General features: G+C 50.7%; 1 protein-coding gene across 3 annotated transcripts in view; it reads left to right on the forward strand.

Moving 5' to 3' along the window:
• SAMD4B (sterile alpha motif domain containing 4B) overlaps positions 1-12,831 on the forward strand; it is a 42,946-nt gene that overhangs the window by 26,151 nt on the left and 3,964 nt on the right. For 2 of the 3 annotated variants that reach the window (XM_036011818.1, XM_036011819.1), the window contains exons 4-12: positions 3,864-4,103; positions 4,411-4,520; positions 4,680-4,766; positions 5,520-5,865; positions 6,559-6,644; positions 7,267-7,385; positions 7,953-8,151; positions 8,340-8,463; positions 10,238-10,321. In XM_036011818.1, the coding sequence (XP_035867711.1) occupies positions 3,864-4,103; positions 4,411-4,520; positions 4,680-4,766; positions 5,520-5,865; positions 6,559-6,644; positions 7,267-7,385; positions 7,953-8,151; positions 8,340-8,463; positions 10,238-10,321 (1,395 nt within the window). Of the gene's footprint in view, positions 1-3,863; positions 4,104-4,410; positions 4,521-4,679; positions 4,767-5,519; positions 5,866-6,558; positions 6,645-7,266; positions 7,386-7,952; positions 8,152-8,339; positions 8,464-10,237; positions 10,322-10,531; positions 12,768-12,831 lie in introns of those variants that run through there. The other variant, XM_028529589.2, reaches the window with a different exon arrangement.

Here is a 12,831-nt window from a genome sequence, read left to right on the forward strand (position 1 = left end):
GGTGCAATTTAATAGTCATCACCCCTCTACATCCTACACATGTGCCCCAGTGAAGATCAGTCTCTACCACCCCTGCTCCACCTTTGGTCATATCTGATACCTGCCTGGCCTCTAAAGGCATTAAGTTAATGACATATTCTGAGGGCCCTTCGAGCTCAGACATTTTGATTTTTCAATCTGGACTCGGCTTCAAGTGTTTCTGAGAAATCTGTTTCCCAGTCTGTTCAAATAAGCTGTAACTCAGGCTGCTGTGTATTAGTAATGGTAAGTAACACTGTTGAACATTGACTGTGCTTGACACTGTTTTATAAGCACCTTTCACACATTATCTCATTTAATCCTCATCAAACAACCAAATCATTAGGCCCATTCTACAGATGAGGACACTTGAAACTCAAGAGGTGAAGTCACATTTTCAAGCTCACACACAGAACAAGAGGTGGAACTGGCCAAGGTTCAGACTCTGGCTGTCTGCCAGCAGAGCCTGCCTCAGGCCACTGCACTGGCCTCCAGCTAAGTGGTTTTGAAAAGGCTCTCTTATTAAGCTCTCTGGAGGCTGGGGTGAGCAGGAGTTTGGTATTCCAATGAGTTTTTGAAATGTTAGTTGAAATGAACAGGATAGGATAGAGTGGTATTTCCAAGGATTGATAAAGTAACATGACCTGACTCAAGGCAAGAGATTTCTAGGATTTATCCACAGTGTGGCTGGTCCCCTTTGGTGGGCACTGGTTAAAACAGGCTAGGGAAGAGTGACAGGGAAATGTCATCCATGCCAGTGGGTAGGATGAACCCTGGGTCTCTGGTGCTCAGTTGTACGGCATTTAGTACACTTCAGTTATCCCTGAGCCCCTTTCTTCTCCAGTTAAATGTATGTGTCCTGGTAGCCTGCCTCCCTCCCAGGTGCTGGCGAGAATCAGGGAAGATAGAGGGATAAAGGGCATTTCTGGGAACTCGAACAACTGAAGGTGTTTTTCAGTCTCAGAGCATGACAATTTCTGGATCCAGGTTGGGAGGATATACTAATAATGATAATTGTAATTAAAATATATTAAGCATTTAGTCTTTGTCAGGGGCCATTCTTAGAACATCATACATAAGCATTCATTGGCTGTCACAGGAAAGGCACTTGTCCAAGGTGCTGTAGCCAGAATTTAAATCCAAACAGTCTAGCTCCACAATTTATATTCTTAACTATGGTGTTATGCTGCCTCCACCTAAAAGTGACCCTCGTGAAGGTACTCAGACCTCATCAAGAGGAGGGTGCCCATACATTTCTTCCTCACAATGGGGTCCAGATACTGCAGGACCAAACTGAAACAATGTTGGAGGGGGTTTGAACCAGAAGAGAGAAAGGAATTGGGCATTCCGAATAGAAGGCACAGTTTGGATTGAAGGCATGGGGGTGGCAAATTGGAGGAGACAGTATGCAGACAGGTTTGGCAGGGCTGGGGAGGTGTAAGGATTTACATGGGTAAAAACTAGCATACATTCATGTTTATTGTGTGCCTGCCCCTATGCCAAGGACTTCAAATAGAAATGAAGGTGGGGAGCAAATGAAATGACTTGCTTGGGATTGTACAGTTAATATGGTACAGCCCGGATTTAAACTCAAGTCTGTCTTGACTCCCAGATAATCAGCATGTTAGGGCCACATTGTGGGGGGCCTTGAAGGATAGGATGAAGTTTTTCAATTTCTAGTAGTTGCAGGAAACAGGAAACCATTAAAATATTTTAGAGTGGAGAGCAAGGATTGGCCTCTAAGGGCAGGCAGGGTAGGTTTGGGGTGCTGCCAAGGACAGACTGGAGTTTCTTGGAGAGAGTGAGGCCCTGGATCTCCGGCCGGCATTCCTGTTCTCATGCTGTGGTTAGCCTCCACCCCAGTGTGGGGCTAAGCAGGACTCTTCAGAAACTGCACAATCATTCCAGTCAGGATAATTTCCTTCCCTTTCTGCCTTGCCTGCTTCCTTTTTGGCAGAGAAGGGAGGGAGGAAGAGGCCAGAGGTACCAAAACAGGTATAAAAAGACCTGTATTGAGGGTTCTCCAGCCCTTCTGGGCCCAAAGTGTACCACCTTTTTCTAGGAGTTCAAAGGCTTAGAAGGAACTCTGAGTGTAGGATCCCAGAGGTCTTAGGCAGGGCTGGGGGCTGGCCTTAGGGAGTGGGTTAGTGCGCTGCCCTCTCTCTCAGATGACTTCCTGGCTAGAAGCATAGATAATGTCACCGATAAGAGAATGTGCTTTGGGGTCTGTACCAGGCTGGACCTCCTTCCTAGGCTGGTGTCAGTGGAATGCTGGCAGGAATCAGCCTTTCCATGAGAATTAAGACTAGGGTTCTTCTGCTTTGCCTCCCAACTCTGTGGTAACTGGGGCAAAAGGGCTTCAGTTCCCTGGGCCTTGATGTTCTTCCCTGCCTAAGATAAGACATTCAGCTTTGTTCCTTTCCTTTTTCTTGGATTTGAGCTACTCCAGAGTCATTGTGTTGAGCCCAGAGGCCCTGTTACCACCCTTAGGATCATTGGTGCCGTACTTTGAGGGCTCCTCCTGATCCTGGGGATGCAGAAATGATTGGGCAGGGTTGCTATCCTGTACAAGCACAAAGTCCAGTATGAGACAGGCAGGCTAGTGAAGAGGGCAGTAGGTGCTGGGCTTGAGGTGGCAGCAGCTCTGGGGCTCAGGGAGTGCGGAGGATGGAGCGAAGGCTGAAGTGGCAGGCAAATGAGGGTGGAAGAGTGGTGAGCTGGGCAGAGGGAATAGCATACATAAAGGTCTGGGAGCTGTGGGAACCTGCCCTGTCTTGAGAATGGTAAAAAGTCAAGTTGAATTCCTCTTCCTACCTCAGGAATGATATGGAGGGTGTGCAGCATCCTGTGGAAGTAGGCCTGGATTCACCCTGATTTGGGCTTAGTTCAAGAAAAAATCTGGGGAGGTGATGAAACCCAAGGACAGGGATGTAGAGGGTGCATTTGATGTATTTCAATAGTTTACAATTACTGAGGATACAAAGATACCTAGCACAGGACAGGTCCCTGCTATTACAGATCTATTGCATCAGAGGCATATAGTAAATAAGTAAGTAAACAGATAACTAGATAAGATCATTCCAGGTTGTGATAGGTGTTGTAAGGAAGACAAGACAGAGTAATATGATAGAGTAATCGGGATTGGCGGGGACAGCTACTTCATATTGAGAGTTCATGGAAGGCTTTGGAAGAGGTGACACTTGCTGAGATCAGACCTGAGGGAACCAACTGCTAAAATCAAGAGGACAAGAAGAGCTAGAGTGAAAGTCCTGAGGCTGGAACAAGCTTGGGTGTTCCAGGAACAGATGGGGGTGGGGGCAAAGGCTAGAAAGGCTTGACCAAAGGGTGAGTGGAAAATGAGAGGTCAGAGATGAATAGGGCCCAGGTCCTGCAGGCCCTTGTAGTGATGTGTGTGAGAGTTTGAATTTTATTCCCAGAATGAAGAGAAACCACAGGTGGTATTTAAGCAGGAACTAACTTTGTCAGATTTGTATTTTTGGAAGGATTAATGTGGCTGCTGTGAGGTGAATGGACTGTAGGAGGCAAGAAACCAATGAGGATGCTGTGACAGTAATTGTAGTTAGGGATGCTATTGACTCAGACCAGGTTGCAAGCAGAGGAGGTAGAGAGGTTCAAAGAAGTAGCTCACAGCATGCTGATGGCTTGGGTATGAAGGATGAGGGAATAGGCAGCATCTGGTAGGCGATTCCCCTCAGACACCAGGGTCCCTTCCCTTAATTGGATTCTGGGGCCGAGCTGCTATCCATGACACTGACCAGGACAGCATGGTCTCCTGTGATCGGATCCCCAAACCTGACATTTTGCTTCTCTCCCCCTCTGGCCAGGTCTCCCCTGCCAAATTCACCCCAGCCCGCTGAAGCGCTCTATGTCTCTCATTCCCACAAGTCCCCAGGCCCCTGGTGAGTGGCCAAGTCCAGAAGAGCTGGGGGCCCGGGCTGCTTTCACCACGCCCGACCACGCACCCCTCTCACCCCAGAGCAGCGTGGCCTCCTCTGGTAGTGAGCAGACCGAGGAGCAGGGCTCCAGCCGGAACACTTTCCAAGAGGATGGCAGTGGCATGAAAGGTACAACGGTTGGGAGGGCAGCACTAGGACCCTTCTGTAGAGCTCAGAGGACAGAAAGGAGCTTGTAGCTGCTACCCTACCTATTCCATCCCTCCAACCCTCAACTTCTCCCTTCCAGAGAAGGGGAGAAGCCTGAGGGGAGTAGAAGTCCCTGCCCTTGGGGTTCATACTGATCTGAGAGACCCCCACAGACCCTGGTATGATGGGGGAGAGGTCCCTGCCCTCAGACACCCCAATCCGATAAGAAAGCCAGGAAGCAGGTAACTGATGGAACAGACTCCTGACCTTATGCCCTCCTTTTCCACAGATGTGCCCTCATGGCTCAAGAGCCTCCGCTTGCACAAGTACGCAGCCCTTTTCTCACAGATGAGCTACGAGGAGATGATGACACTGACTGAGCAGCACCTGGAGTCTCAGGTAAAGCTCAGGAAATCATTAGGGCAGAGTTGGGGGCAGTACCATTTTGATGTACCCTTGTGGCCTGAGTCTCCTCCATATCTCTAGGCCTTGTTGGGGCACCCGTAAATACTTCAGCCTCCCATTTCCAGCTCCCTGTCCCCTTCTGCCCTACCACAGAATGTCACCAAAGGTGCCCGCCACAAGATAGCTCTGAGCATCCAGAAGCTGCGTGAGAGGCAGAGCGTCCTCAAGTCCCTGGAGAAGGTGAGGACCTGTTATCCCCATCTCCAAGGTCAGCTGGGTGCCCAGCAGTACCAGTAGACTGAAGGTTCTGGGTTATCCTTGCTACCCATGTGGCCTCCCCTCAAGACCTCCCCAGCCCTCACGTCTGACCTTCAGTGACCCCAGCCTTAGGGAGCCAGACTCTGGGCACCAAGTACAAGTTCAATCAGAGGCCTCACTTGCCTGTGGCTGAGGCTCCCCTGCCTATCTGTCCTGGCATGTGTCCCCAGAATCAATCTCTCTGCTGACTCAACCTCTCCTCTCCCCTTTCATTTTCATTTCTAACTAGTTTTTCTGTTGGACCAGAGTGTCTTCCTGGTTGTGTGATGTCTCCATTTGGTTTGTTTCTCATCTATTCACTTTCCTTACATAACCTGCCTCTGTTTGTGTTCCTTTACACCTTACTCTGCCTCTTGCCTTCTATTTTTCCCCCACTTCATGTCATAGTCCAAATCTCTGCATCCAAATCTGGTTTCATCTTTGGTGGGACCCTAAGGCCTCAGGATTAGGCCACCTTCTTTGGAGCTCCGTGGGACTGCACCTTGAAGGGGGAAAAGGGAACCTGTGTGTACAAATGTATGCCTATGGGTTGTGGTGCCTTTACCTACCTTCTCTATAAGCTGGAACCCAGAGTCCCACCAAGCACTCTGCAAGCCCTGTCTGACCCCATTTGTGTAATCATTCTACAAAAACATGGGGTCACCGTGTGACCCCAACCATGTCCTCCTCATGCAGGACGTGCTGGAAGGAGGAAATCTGAGAAATGCTCTGCAGGAGCTGCAGCAGATCATCATCACCCCCATCAAGGCCTACAGTGTCCTCCAGGCCACTGTGACGACCACCACCGCCACCACCACCCCTACTCCCAAGGATGGGGGTCGGGGGGAGCCACTGCTGCCTGGTGCTGAGCCTCCCCTGGCTCATCCTAGCACAGACAAGGGCACTGAGGCCAAGGACCCTCCAGCTGCAGAGAGCTACCCCCCTCCACCAGCTCCGGTTCCCACTGATGGCAGTGAGCCAGCCCCAGCTCCCGTCGCCGACGGAGACATCCCCAGCCAGTTTACACGGGTGATGGGCAAAGGTGAGACCACCGGGGCCCAGCATGGAGTTCTAGGGCAGAGATCCAAGTGAATCTAGGTCTTAGAGATCAAGTTAAACAGTGGAAGCAGAGCTTTTTAAATCAGCCTGGGGACTAGAGTACCACAGAGAGTGACTTGAGACTGATGTGGCAAGGCTCCTGCCCTCAGGTGTGTCCAGGCTGGTGATGGAAGACAAACCCTTACTCTCAAAGCATCTCCAGCCTGAGAAAAAGACAGGATAGTGTGTCAGTGGAAACTGCATACAGTACAGAGTGAACAGATAAAGAGAATTCGTTGATTCTCTCTGAAGTGACTGGAGGCCATAGAATGGGATTTGGTAAAGCTCTTAAAGCGCTTTTCTAAGGCAGCATGATAGAGCAGACTTTACACCTGGGTCTAGATCCTTTTGTCTGTGTGGCCTACATAAGTGATTCAGCCTCTCTGAGCTTCAGGTGCCTCATGCTGAAAATGCCCATTGATGAGATTCTTGTAAGAGTTAGAAGGAGGAAAGGTACCATTGACTTTCTGTCTGCCTTATGCCAGTCTCTATGCTGGGCACTTGATATATCTTCATGATAAGCCAAGTATCGTGCTTGGCACGTAGCTAGTACTAAACCAGCCTGAGTTCCTGTCCCTCCTTCTGTAGCAGAGGGCATATTGGAGGCTAACCTCCTGCCCTTTCCTGTGTCTCCCAGTGTGCACCCAGCTTCTGGTGTCCCGACCAGACGAGGAGAACATCACCAGTTACCTCCAGCTCATTGAAAAGTGCCTAACTCATGAGGTGAGACCTTCCCTAGAGCTCCCTAGAAGGGAAAGGTGACCCCATCCTTCTCAGAACCAACATTTTTTTTTTTAACGTTTTTTGAAGGATTTTATTTATTTCTTTTTTAGAGAGGGGAAGTGGGGGAAAAAGAGGGAGAGAACCATCAATGTGTGGTTGCCTTTCACGCATCCCCCTACTGAGGACCTGGCCCTCAACCCAGGCATGTGCCCTCAACTGGGAATCGAACCAGCGACCCTTTGATTTGCAGGCTGGCGCTCAATCCACTGAGCCACACCAGCCAGGGCAGAACCAGCATTCTGGCCTGGCTGGTTCCTGCCCACCTCTCCAGCCCTCATCTCACCATCTGTTGGCCCCTTGGCTCCCAGTTCAAACGTTTGTACCTCAAGGACACCTTCACCAGCCCCTCCTATTAAATCAGGTTTCTTGTGCCTCTGTGCTTCTCCCTCCCAGTGCTCATCACAACTGTGTTATCTTCTCCCCAACTAAACATGTGCACACGTCACCTCCAATTCCCCTCATTGCCTAGCACAGAGCAGGCAGTCGATAAATATTTGAGCAAATGAACAGAAGGCAGATTTGAAAGAAGCACCCCCTCCCTACTTCACTTCCCTAATTCTAGGCTTTCACGGAAACGCAGAAGAAACGGCTGCTATCCTGGAAACAGCAAGTGCTGAAGCTCCTCCGGACCTTCCCGCGCAAAGCTGCACTAGAGATGCAGAACTACCGGCAGCAGAAAGGGTAGGCAGGCAGCCCAGGCAGGCAGGCAGGCAGGCCTTCCTTCCCTAAGCCCTTCTGGTTGACAGGTGGTACTTAGAGGAGTGATTGATTCTGGGCTGGGAATCCATGGGACTCATTCAATCACTGGGTGACTTACACTTGTCACCCAGTGAAGACTTTTCCAGAAAAAAATCAGGATGTTCTTACCATTAGAATAGGGTAATAAGCTGGCAAACCAGCTCATGTCCTGATAGCAGGCCCCTTGCCTGTCCCTTGTTCTCTTTATCTATATGCAGAGGGCACAGAATCCCTTCTCACCATAAACAAATAACAGAAATATCACAGCCGAGTGTTGAAGTTAGGAGAACTGCTTTGCTTGGGTGTGAGGAACATTTCCCATCTCTATCCTGGGGATACCCTTGGGCAGGAGGTGACAGAATGTGTGATGTAGGAACTTGGACAGGGAATCTTGGCTCAGGGCAGGTCTATGTTTTTCCTACCCATTGGGATTGTGGGGAGAGATAAGGAATGGTGGACAGATGAGCTCCATCTACCTAAACTGACACTCCATGTTCTGCTCTTTCACAGCTGGGCGTTTGGCTCCAACTCACTCCCCATAGCTGGCTCTGTGGGGATGGGGGTGGCCCGGAGGACCCAGCGGCAGTTCCCAATGCCTCCCCGGGCCCTCCCGCCCAGCAGAATGGGCCTTCTGAGCCCCTCGGGTATTGGAGGCATCTCCCCCAGGCACGCCCTTACCAGCCCCAGCCTTGGGGGACAGGGCCGACAGGTGAGTGACCGAAAATAGACAGCCTGGTGCTTTTGGGGTTGGAGTGATGGTACCTGGGGGGTGTGTATCTGTATCTTTGCATCTGGGCCTGGCTTAGAGGGGAGGGGACTCCTTTGCCTGTTCCGTCACTCCTGGGCCTGGACCTCTTCCCCAGTCACCCACTTTCTCTCTCCCCATGCCCTTTGCAGAACCTATGGTTTGCCAACCCTGGAGGCAGCAACAGCATGCCCAGCCAGAGCCGCAGCTCTGTGCAGCGTACTCACTCGCTCCCAGTCCACTCATCGCCCCAGGCCATTCTCATGTTTCCTCCAGGTAAAGTGCCCCAGCACTGGGGACTCTGCCTCCACAACACACTTAGCTAGCCTTTATCTTCTCTTCTGTGTCTCATATGCTCAAGCACCTCTCCCCATCCTTTGCACCACTCTGCATCCATCTCCCCTCATCATGGGTTTTCTTGTACTGTTCCCCACCCCCATCTCAGTGTTCTCTTTCAGGTCCTGCCTTCGTTTCTCTATCTTCTCTCACCCCTCACTTCCGTATCCACATGTTCACATCTCTCCCTCCCTGTCTTAATTTTGGTATCCGTGTTGGTGGTCTCTGTCACCATCTTTGTAGAAGATCATTAAATACTCAGTTTGGAAGGGGTTGAGGGGAATAAGAGAGTCAAAGCAGTGAGGTTTCTATGGAGGGAAGTCCTGTCTGTCAGTCCGCCAGCATTTCTTTTAGAAGCCAGGTGATCAGGCCGGAACCATTAGCTCTTGGATCAGATTTTACATGAAAGGCTGTTTGAAGTGGAAGGGCTGTTTTCCATGTTCACAGACAAGCCCAGAGATGGATCAGAATGAGGGGGAAGTGGACAGAAGGGAGAGTAGAAAAGCATTAGCCCTTCCTGCTCAATGAGTGAGGATGACGCCTCCACCCTGTGCCAGGTCCATTGCTGGGCAACGAGGCTGCAGAGGCAGGTAAGGCTAGTCTGGAATGACTGCCTCTGGAGAGATTTTAGACATGCAGGTGATCTAAACTCTTCATGTCATAAACTGCCAAACAGTAGGGATTCTTAATTTATGAGATAATGTGGGCTGCCATCTGTTGAAGACAGGAGACCCTGTTCATTGTGTTCATCCTGGCACAAAGCTTGGCATCTGTAAATGATGTTAAAATACCAGATGGATGAACTACAGAACAAAAAATAAGAACAGTTGTTTTTACTGGTATGCTGTTTGCCAGACATCTTTACTGCACTGTCAGATCAAACCCTCCTGATGCACATGAGGGCACTGATGTCATTCCTATCTGATCAGTCACCAATCTAAGACACAAAGAGGTGATTTACCCAAGGTCAAAAGGGAAGGCACTTAGGTGGTCTGACACAGCCCGAGCTTAGGGTTCAGAGAGGATGTGATGAAAGGTGAAGCTGGAATTGAGAGCAGGGTCTTCCTAACCAGGTAAAAAGCTCAGGCTTCCTCCCAGCAGCAATGAGGAGCCCAGGAAAGGGACTGTCTCCCAAATTCCAGAACAGGAAGCCCTCCGGAGAGGTAGTTTGAGGACAAGCCCCGTGGCTGCTGTCCTGGTTTGCCCCATCTGTGTGACCTGCCTGGATCAAATCCTGCCCAGAGGAGCAAGTCCAAGAGGGAAGAGTTCTAATTAAACTTCTGCAGAGCAGGTCATCAGTCAGGGAACACAGGGCTGCCCAGCACCCACAGTAGATGCCCAGACTATGCCCAAGAGAGTATGCAGTGTATGTCCAGAATAGTCACAACCTGTGTGGTCTTCAGGAAGCTCCCTCAGCTTCACAACATTTCCTCTGTCTACCAAGTCCAGCTTTCTCTGTTGGACAAGCCTCTGCCCTTGCGACCTCTGCCTGCTTTGTGATACACCCAGGCCTGTCTCTGTCGGTCACCACACCTTCTATCCTAGTGTGTGCCTGTTTCATGTGCTCTGTTTCTCTGTCTCTCCCTCTCCCTCCCTTTCCCTCTTGTATCTCCTATCCTTCCTCCAGTGGTAGCCCATCCTGTCCTTTGTCTTCCTGGCTCTACTCTCCACCCCAGTCCAGTCCTTAACACATCCACTCTGCTTTGTCCCACAGACTGTCCAGTCCCTGGGCCTGATCTGGAGATCAATCCCACTCTGGAGTCTCTGTGTCTGAGCATGACAGAACACGCCTTGGGTGGTGAGCATTTCCTCTTTCCCTGACCCAGCTCCTACCTGCCCAGCAGCGTCTCCACCTCTGAACTGAGAAACTTAGAGTCATTCTGAGGGGTCCCTAGGGGAGGCTGGACTTCAGGGAAGGCCTGACTTGGGATGACAGGTTACCTGAGCACCTTTTCTCAAGCCTCCACCAGCTCCTGATCTTCCTCCCTTCCTCCCTTTCTTACCACAGATGGGACAGACAAAACCTCCACCATCTGACAGGACCCACAGCCCAGCGCACTCATAGGCACCCTGGGCGGCGGGCGGGAGCCAACCCCCAACGGGCTTCTCTTCGACAGCGAGAGAGGGTGGGCTGGCTCAGCTATACATTCTAATATTTTTCTACTCTCTTATCCTTTTAATTTTTGTTTAACATTGGCACATGCCTTGCTCACTCCCAGGCCCATCAAGGGATCTCTGCTGAGGCCGGGGTGGGGGTGGGGGTAGGGGGCAGCCAGAATAGAGAAGGCAGGAACTGGCCAGCCTGCCTTGCCCCCTCCTTCCCTCTCTTATCTCCCACCTGGCCCCATCCCACCTCTGCCTCCTCCAGACCACTCACAACCTGCCCCTCCTGAGGGAGCAGTCTCCCCCAGGGACTCACCCACTGTCTTGTGGGGCCTGCTCAGAACCATCTGACATTTGGGGAGAGACAAGTGGAGTAGATAACCTGCTCTCCTGAATGTTATTTTGAGAGGCGCTAATTAAGGAGAAGGCTGGCAAGGAGAGGAACCACTCTCCTTGCCACCTTCTCCTCCTTCCACCTTCCCATCATTCTCCCAGGACAGGAGCCACCGTCTTCTCATTCACCTCTTTTTGCTCTGTTTATCAGAGGTTCTCTACAATTAATTTCTTAGACCTATTTAAGATACATATTTATATAGTTCTTAACGGTTTTTTTCTGATCATTCCCTCACATTTAGAATCCCCAGGCCTCTCTCTGAGCCAAGAAAGTGGCAGGGGGAACCTGAATTTTATGAGGGGAGGGGGCAGAGCCCCCTTCTCCAGACTCCCTAGTCCTTCCCCATTCCCCCCACAACCCCAGCCCTGGCTCCCCAGATGCAGAGGTGTAAGTGGGGAGCTAGGACAGCCAAGTGAGGTCAGGAAGTCTGTTGCCTTAACATCCCCTTCCCCCACCAACATACACTCTTCTCTACTCCCAGGTCTGGTTGCTGAAAGATTTGGGGATAAGGAATAAGGGAAGGGGATTGTTTGGTTTTTGGTTTCTTTCCCCACCCCCTTTCCTTTCAACCTCTCCCCACTCCCTGTTATGTCCTCATTAAGTGGAACACTATATCATATCCCAGAGATTCATCGAGCCCTGAGTCATACAGATCCTCTGGTCCCTGTTCCTACTATGGGGTTGTACTGGGGCCCAGGTGGAGGGAAGGAGATTTGGGGATTCAGGTTGTGGGAGCCAGGGTCCCCTATTCCAAACCCTTCTACCCCCTCAACACCCCCACACTGGGACATTATCAAGCTTTTCACACCGAAAAGGGAAAAAATGTTATTTTTAGATACATTTTATGAATAACTTTTGTTATGAATATGGCTGGTAACCATTGTGTATGTTATTAAAGATACAAAATGTTGGGAAAAAACAAAAAACCAAAAAAAAAAAATTTAAAACCACTGCCCTCCCTGCACTCTTACCCCATCCCCCTAATCTTTTTGCCCCTCCCCTCCTGGTCTGGACCTCCCTCAGCTCTCAGCCCAGGGAAGGGGAGAAAGCCAGGGGGTGGTATAGCCCTGGGGACCTGCTCCAGGTCCCCACCTCCTCTCCCAGTGCCGGGCTGGGTGGGGTGTCAGGTTTATTTATGTACCTCTTGCACACTCATCAACCTATGCAAGTCCCCCACCCCGGCCCCTCCTTGTTTCTGTGCCTTTGCTCATTCCCCTCAAACTCCCAGGGCTTCTCCAATTCCCCTCCCACTAGCCCAGGGAAGTGGGATGGACAGGGGCCACCTCGTTTGGAATCAGCAGGGTGTCCCTTTTAAAGAACCCTCACCTCCTTCCAGCCAGTCCTGTCTGGTTCACTCTCCATCAGGGCGAGCTGGCTCAGCCTGGCATTAGGAGGTGGTGAGGGATATCCCCACACACACACACACACACACACACACACACACACACACACACAATGGGAGGCAAGAGCTGCCCCCTCCCCCTACCTGACCAGAGTGTGTAGGACGCAGGCGGCCCCACTCTGATGGGCAGGACCCTCAACCTCTCCAGTTCCAGCCCCTCCCTAACCCCTCTACCATGATTTCACCCTCCCTTTTATTCCCAGCCCCACTGGCAGAATCAGCTTTGAGTAACTGTACAGTTTTTCTCGCTGTTGGAGATTTATTTGTTCGAGTTTCACTTGTTTAATGGTCTGGGCTTATTTTGGAAAAAAAAAAAAGCAACAACAAAAAAGTATTCTGACCTTTGTTATGCTATATTTCATTGAAAACCTAATATGGTCCTGCCTCTGTGGCCTTTGCTTCTATGCCT

This window comes from Phyllostomus discolor, chromosome 12 (assembly GCF_004126475.2).
Source record: "Phyllostomus discolor isolate MPI-MPIP mPhyDis1 chromosome 12, mPhyDis1.pri.v3, whole genome shotgun sequence".
NCBI classification, from domain to species: domain Eukaryota; kingdom Metazoa; phylum Chordata; class Mammalia; order Chiroptera; family Phyllostomidae; genus Phyllostomus; species Phyllostomus discolor.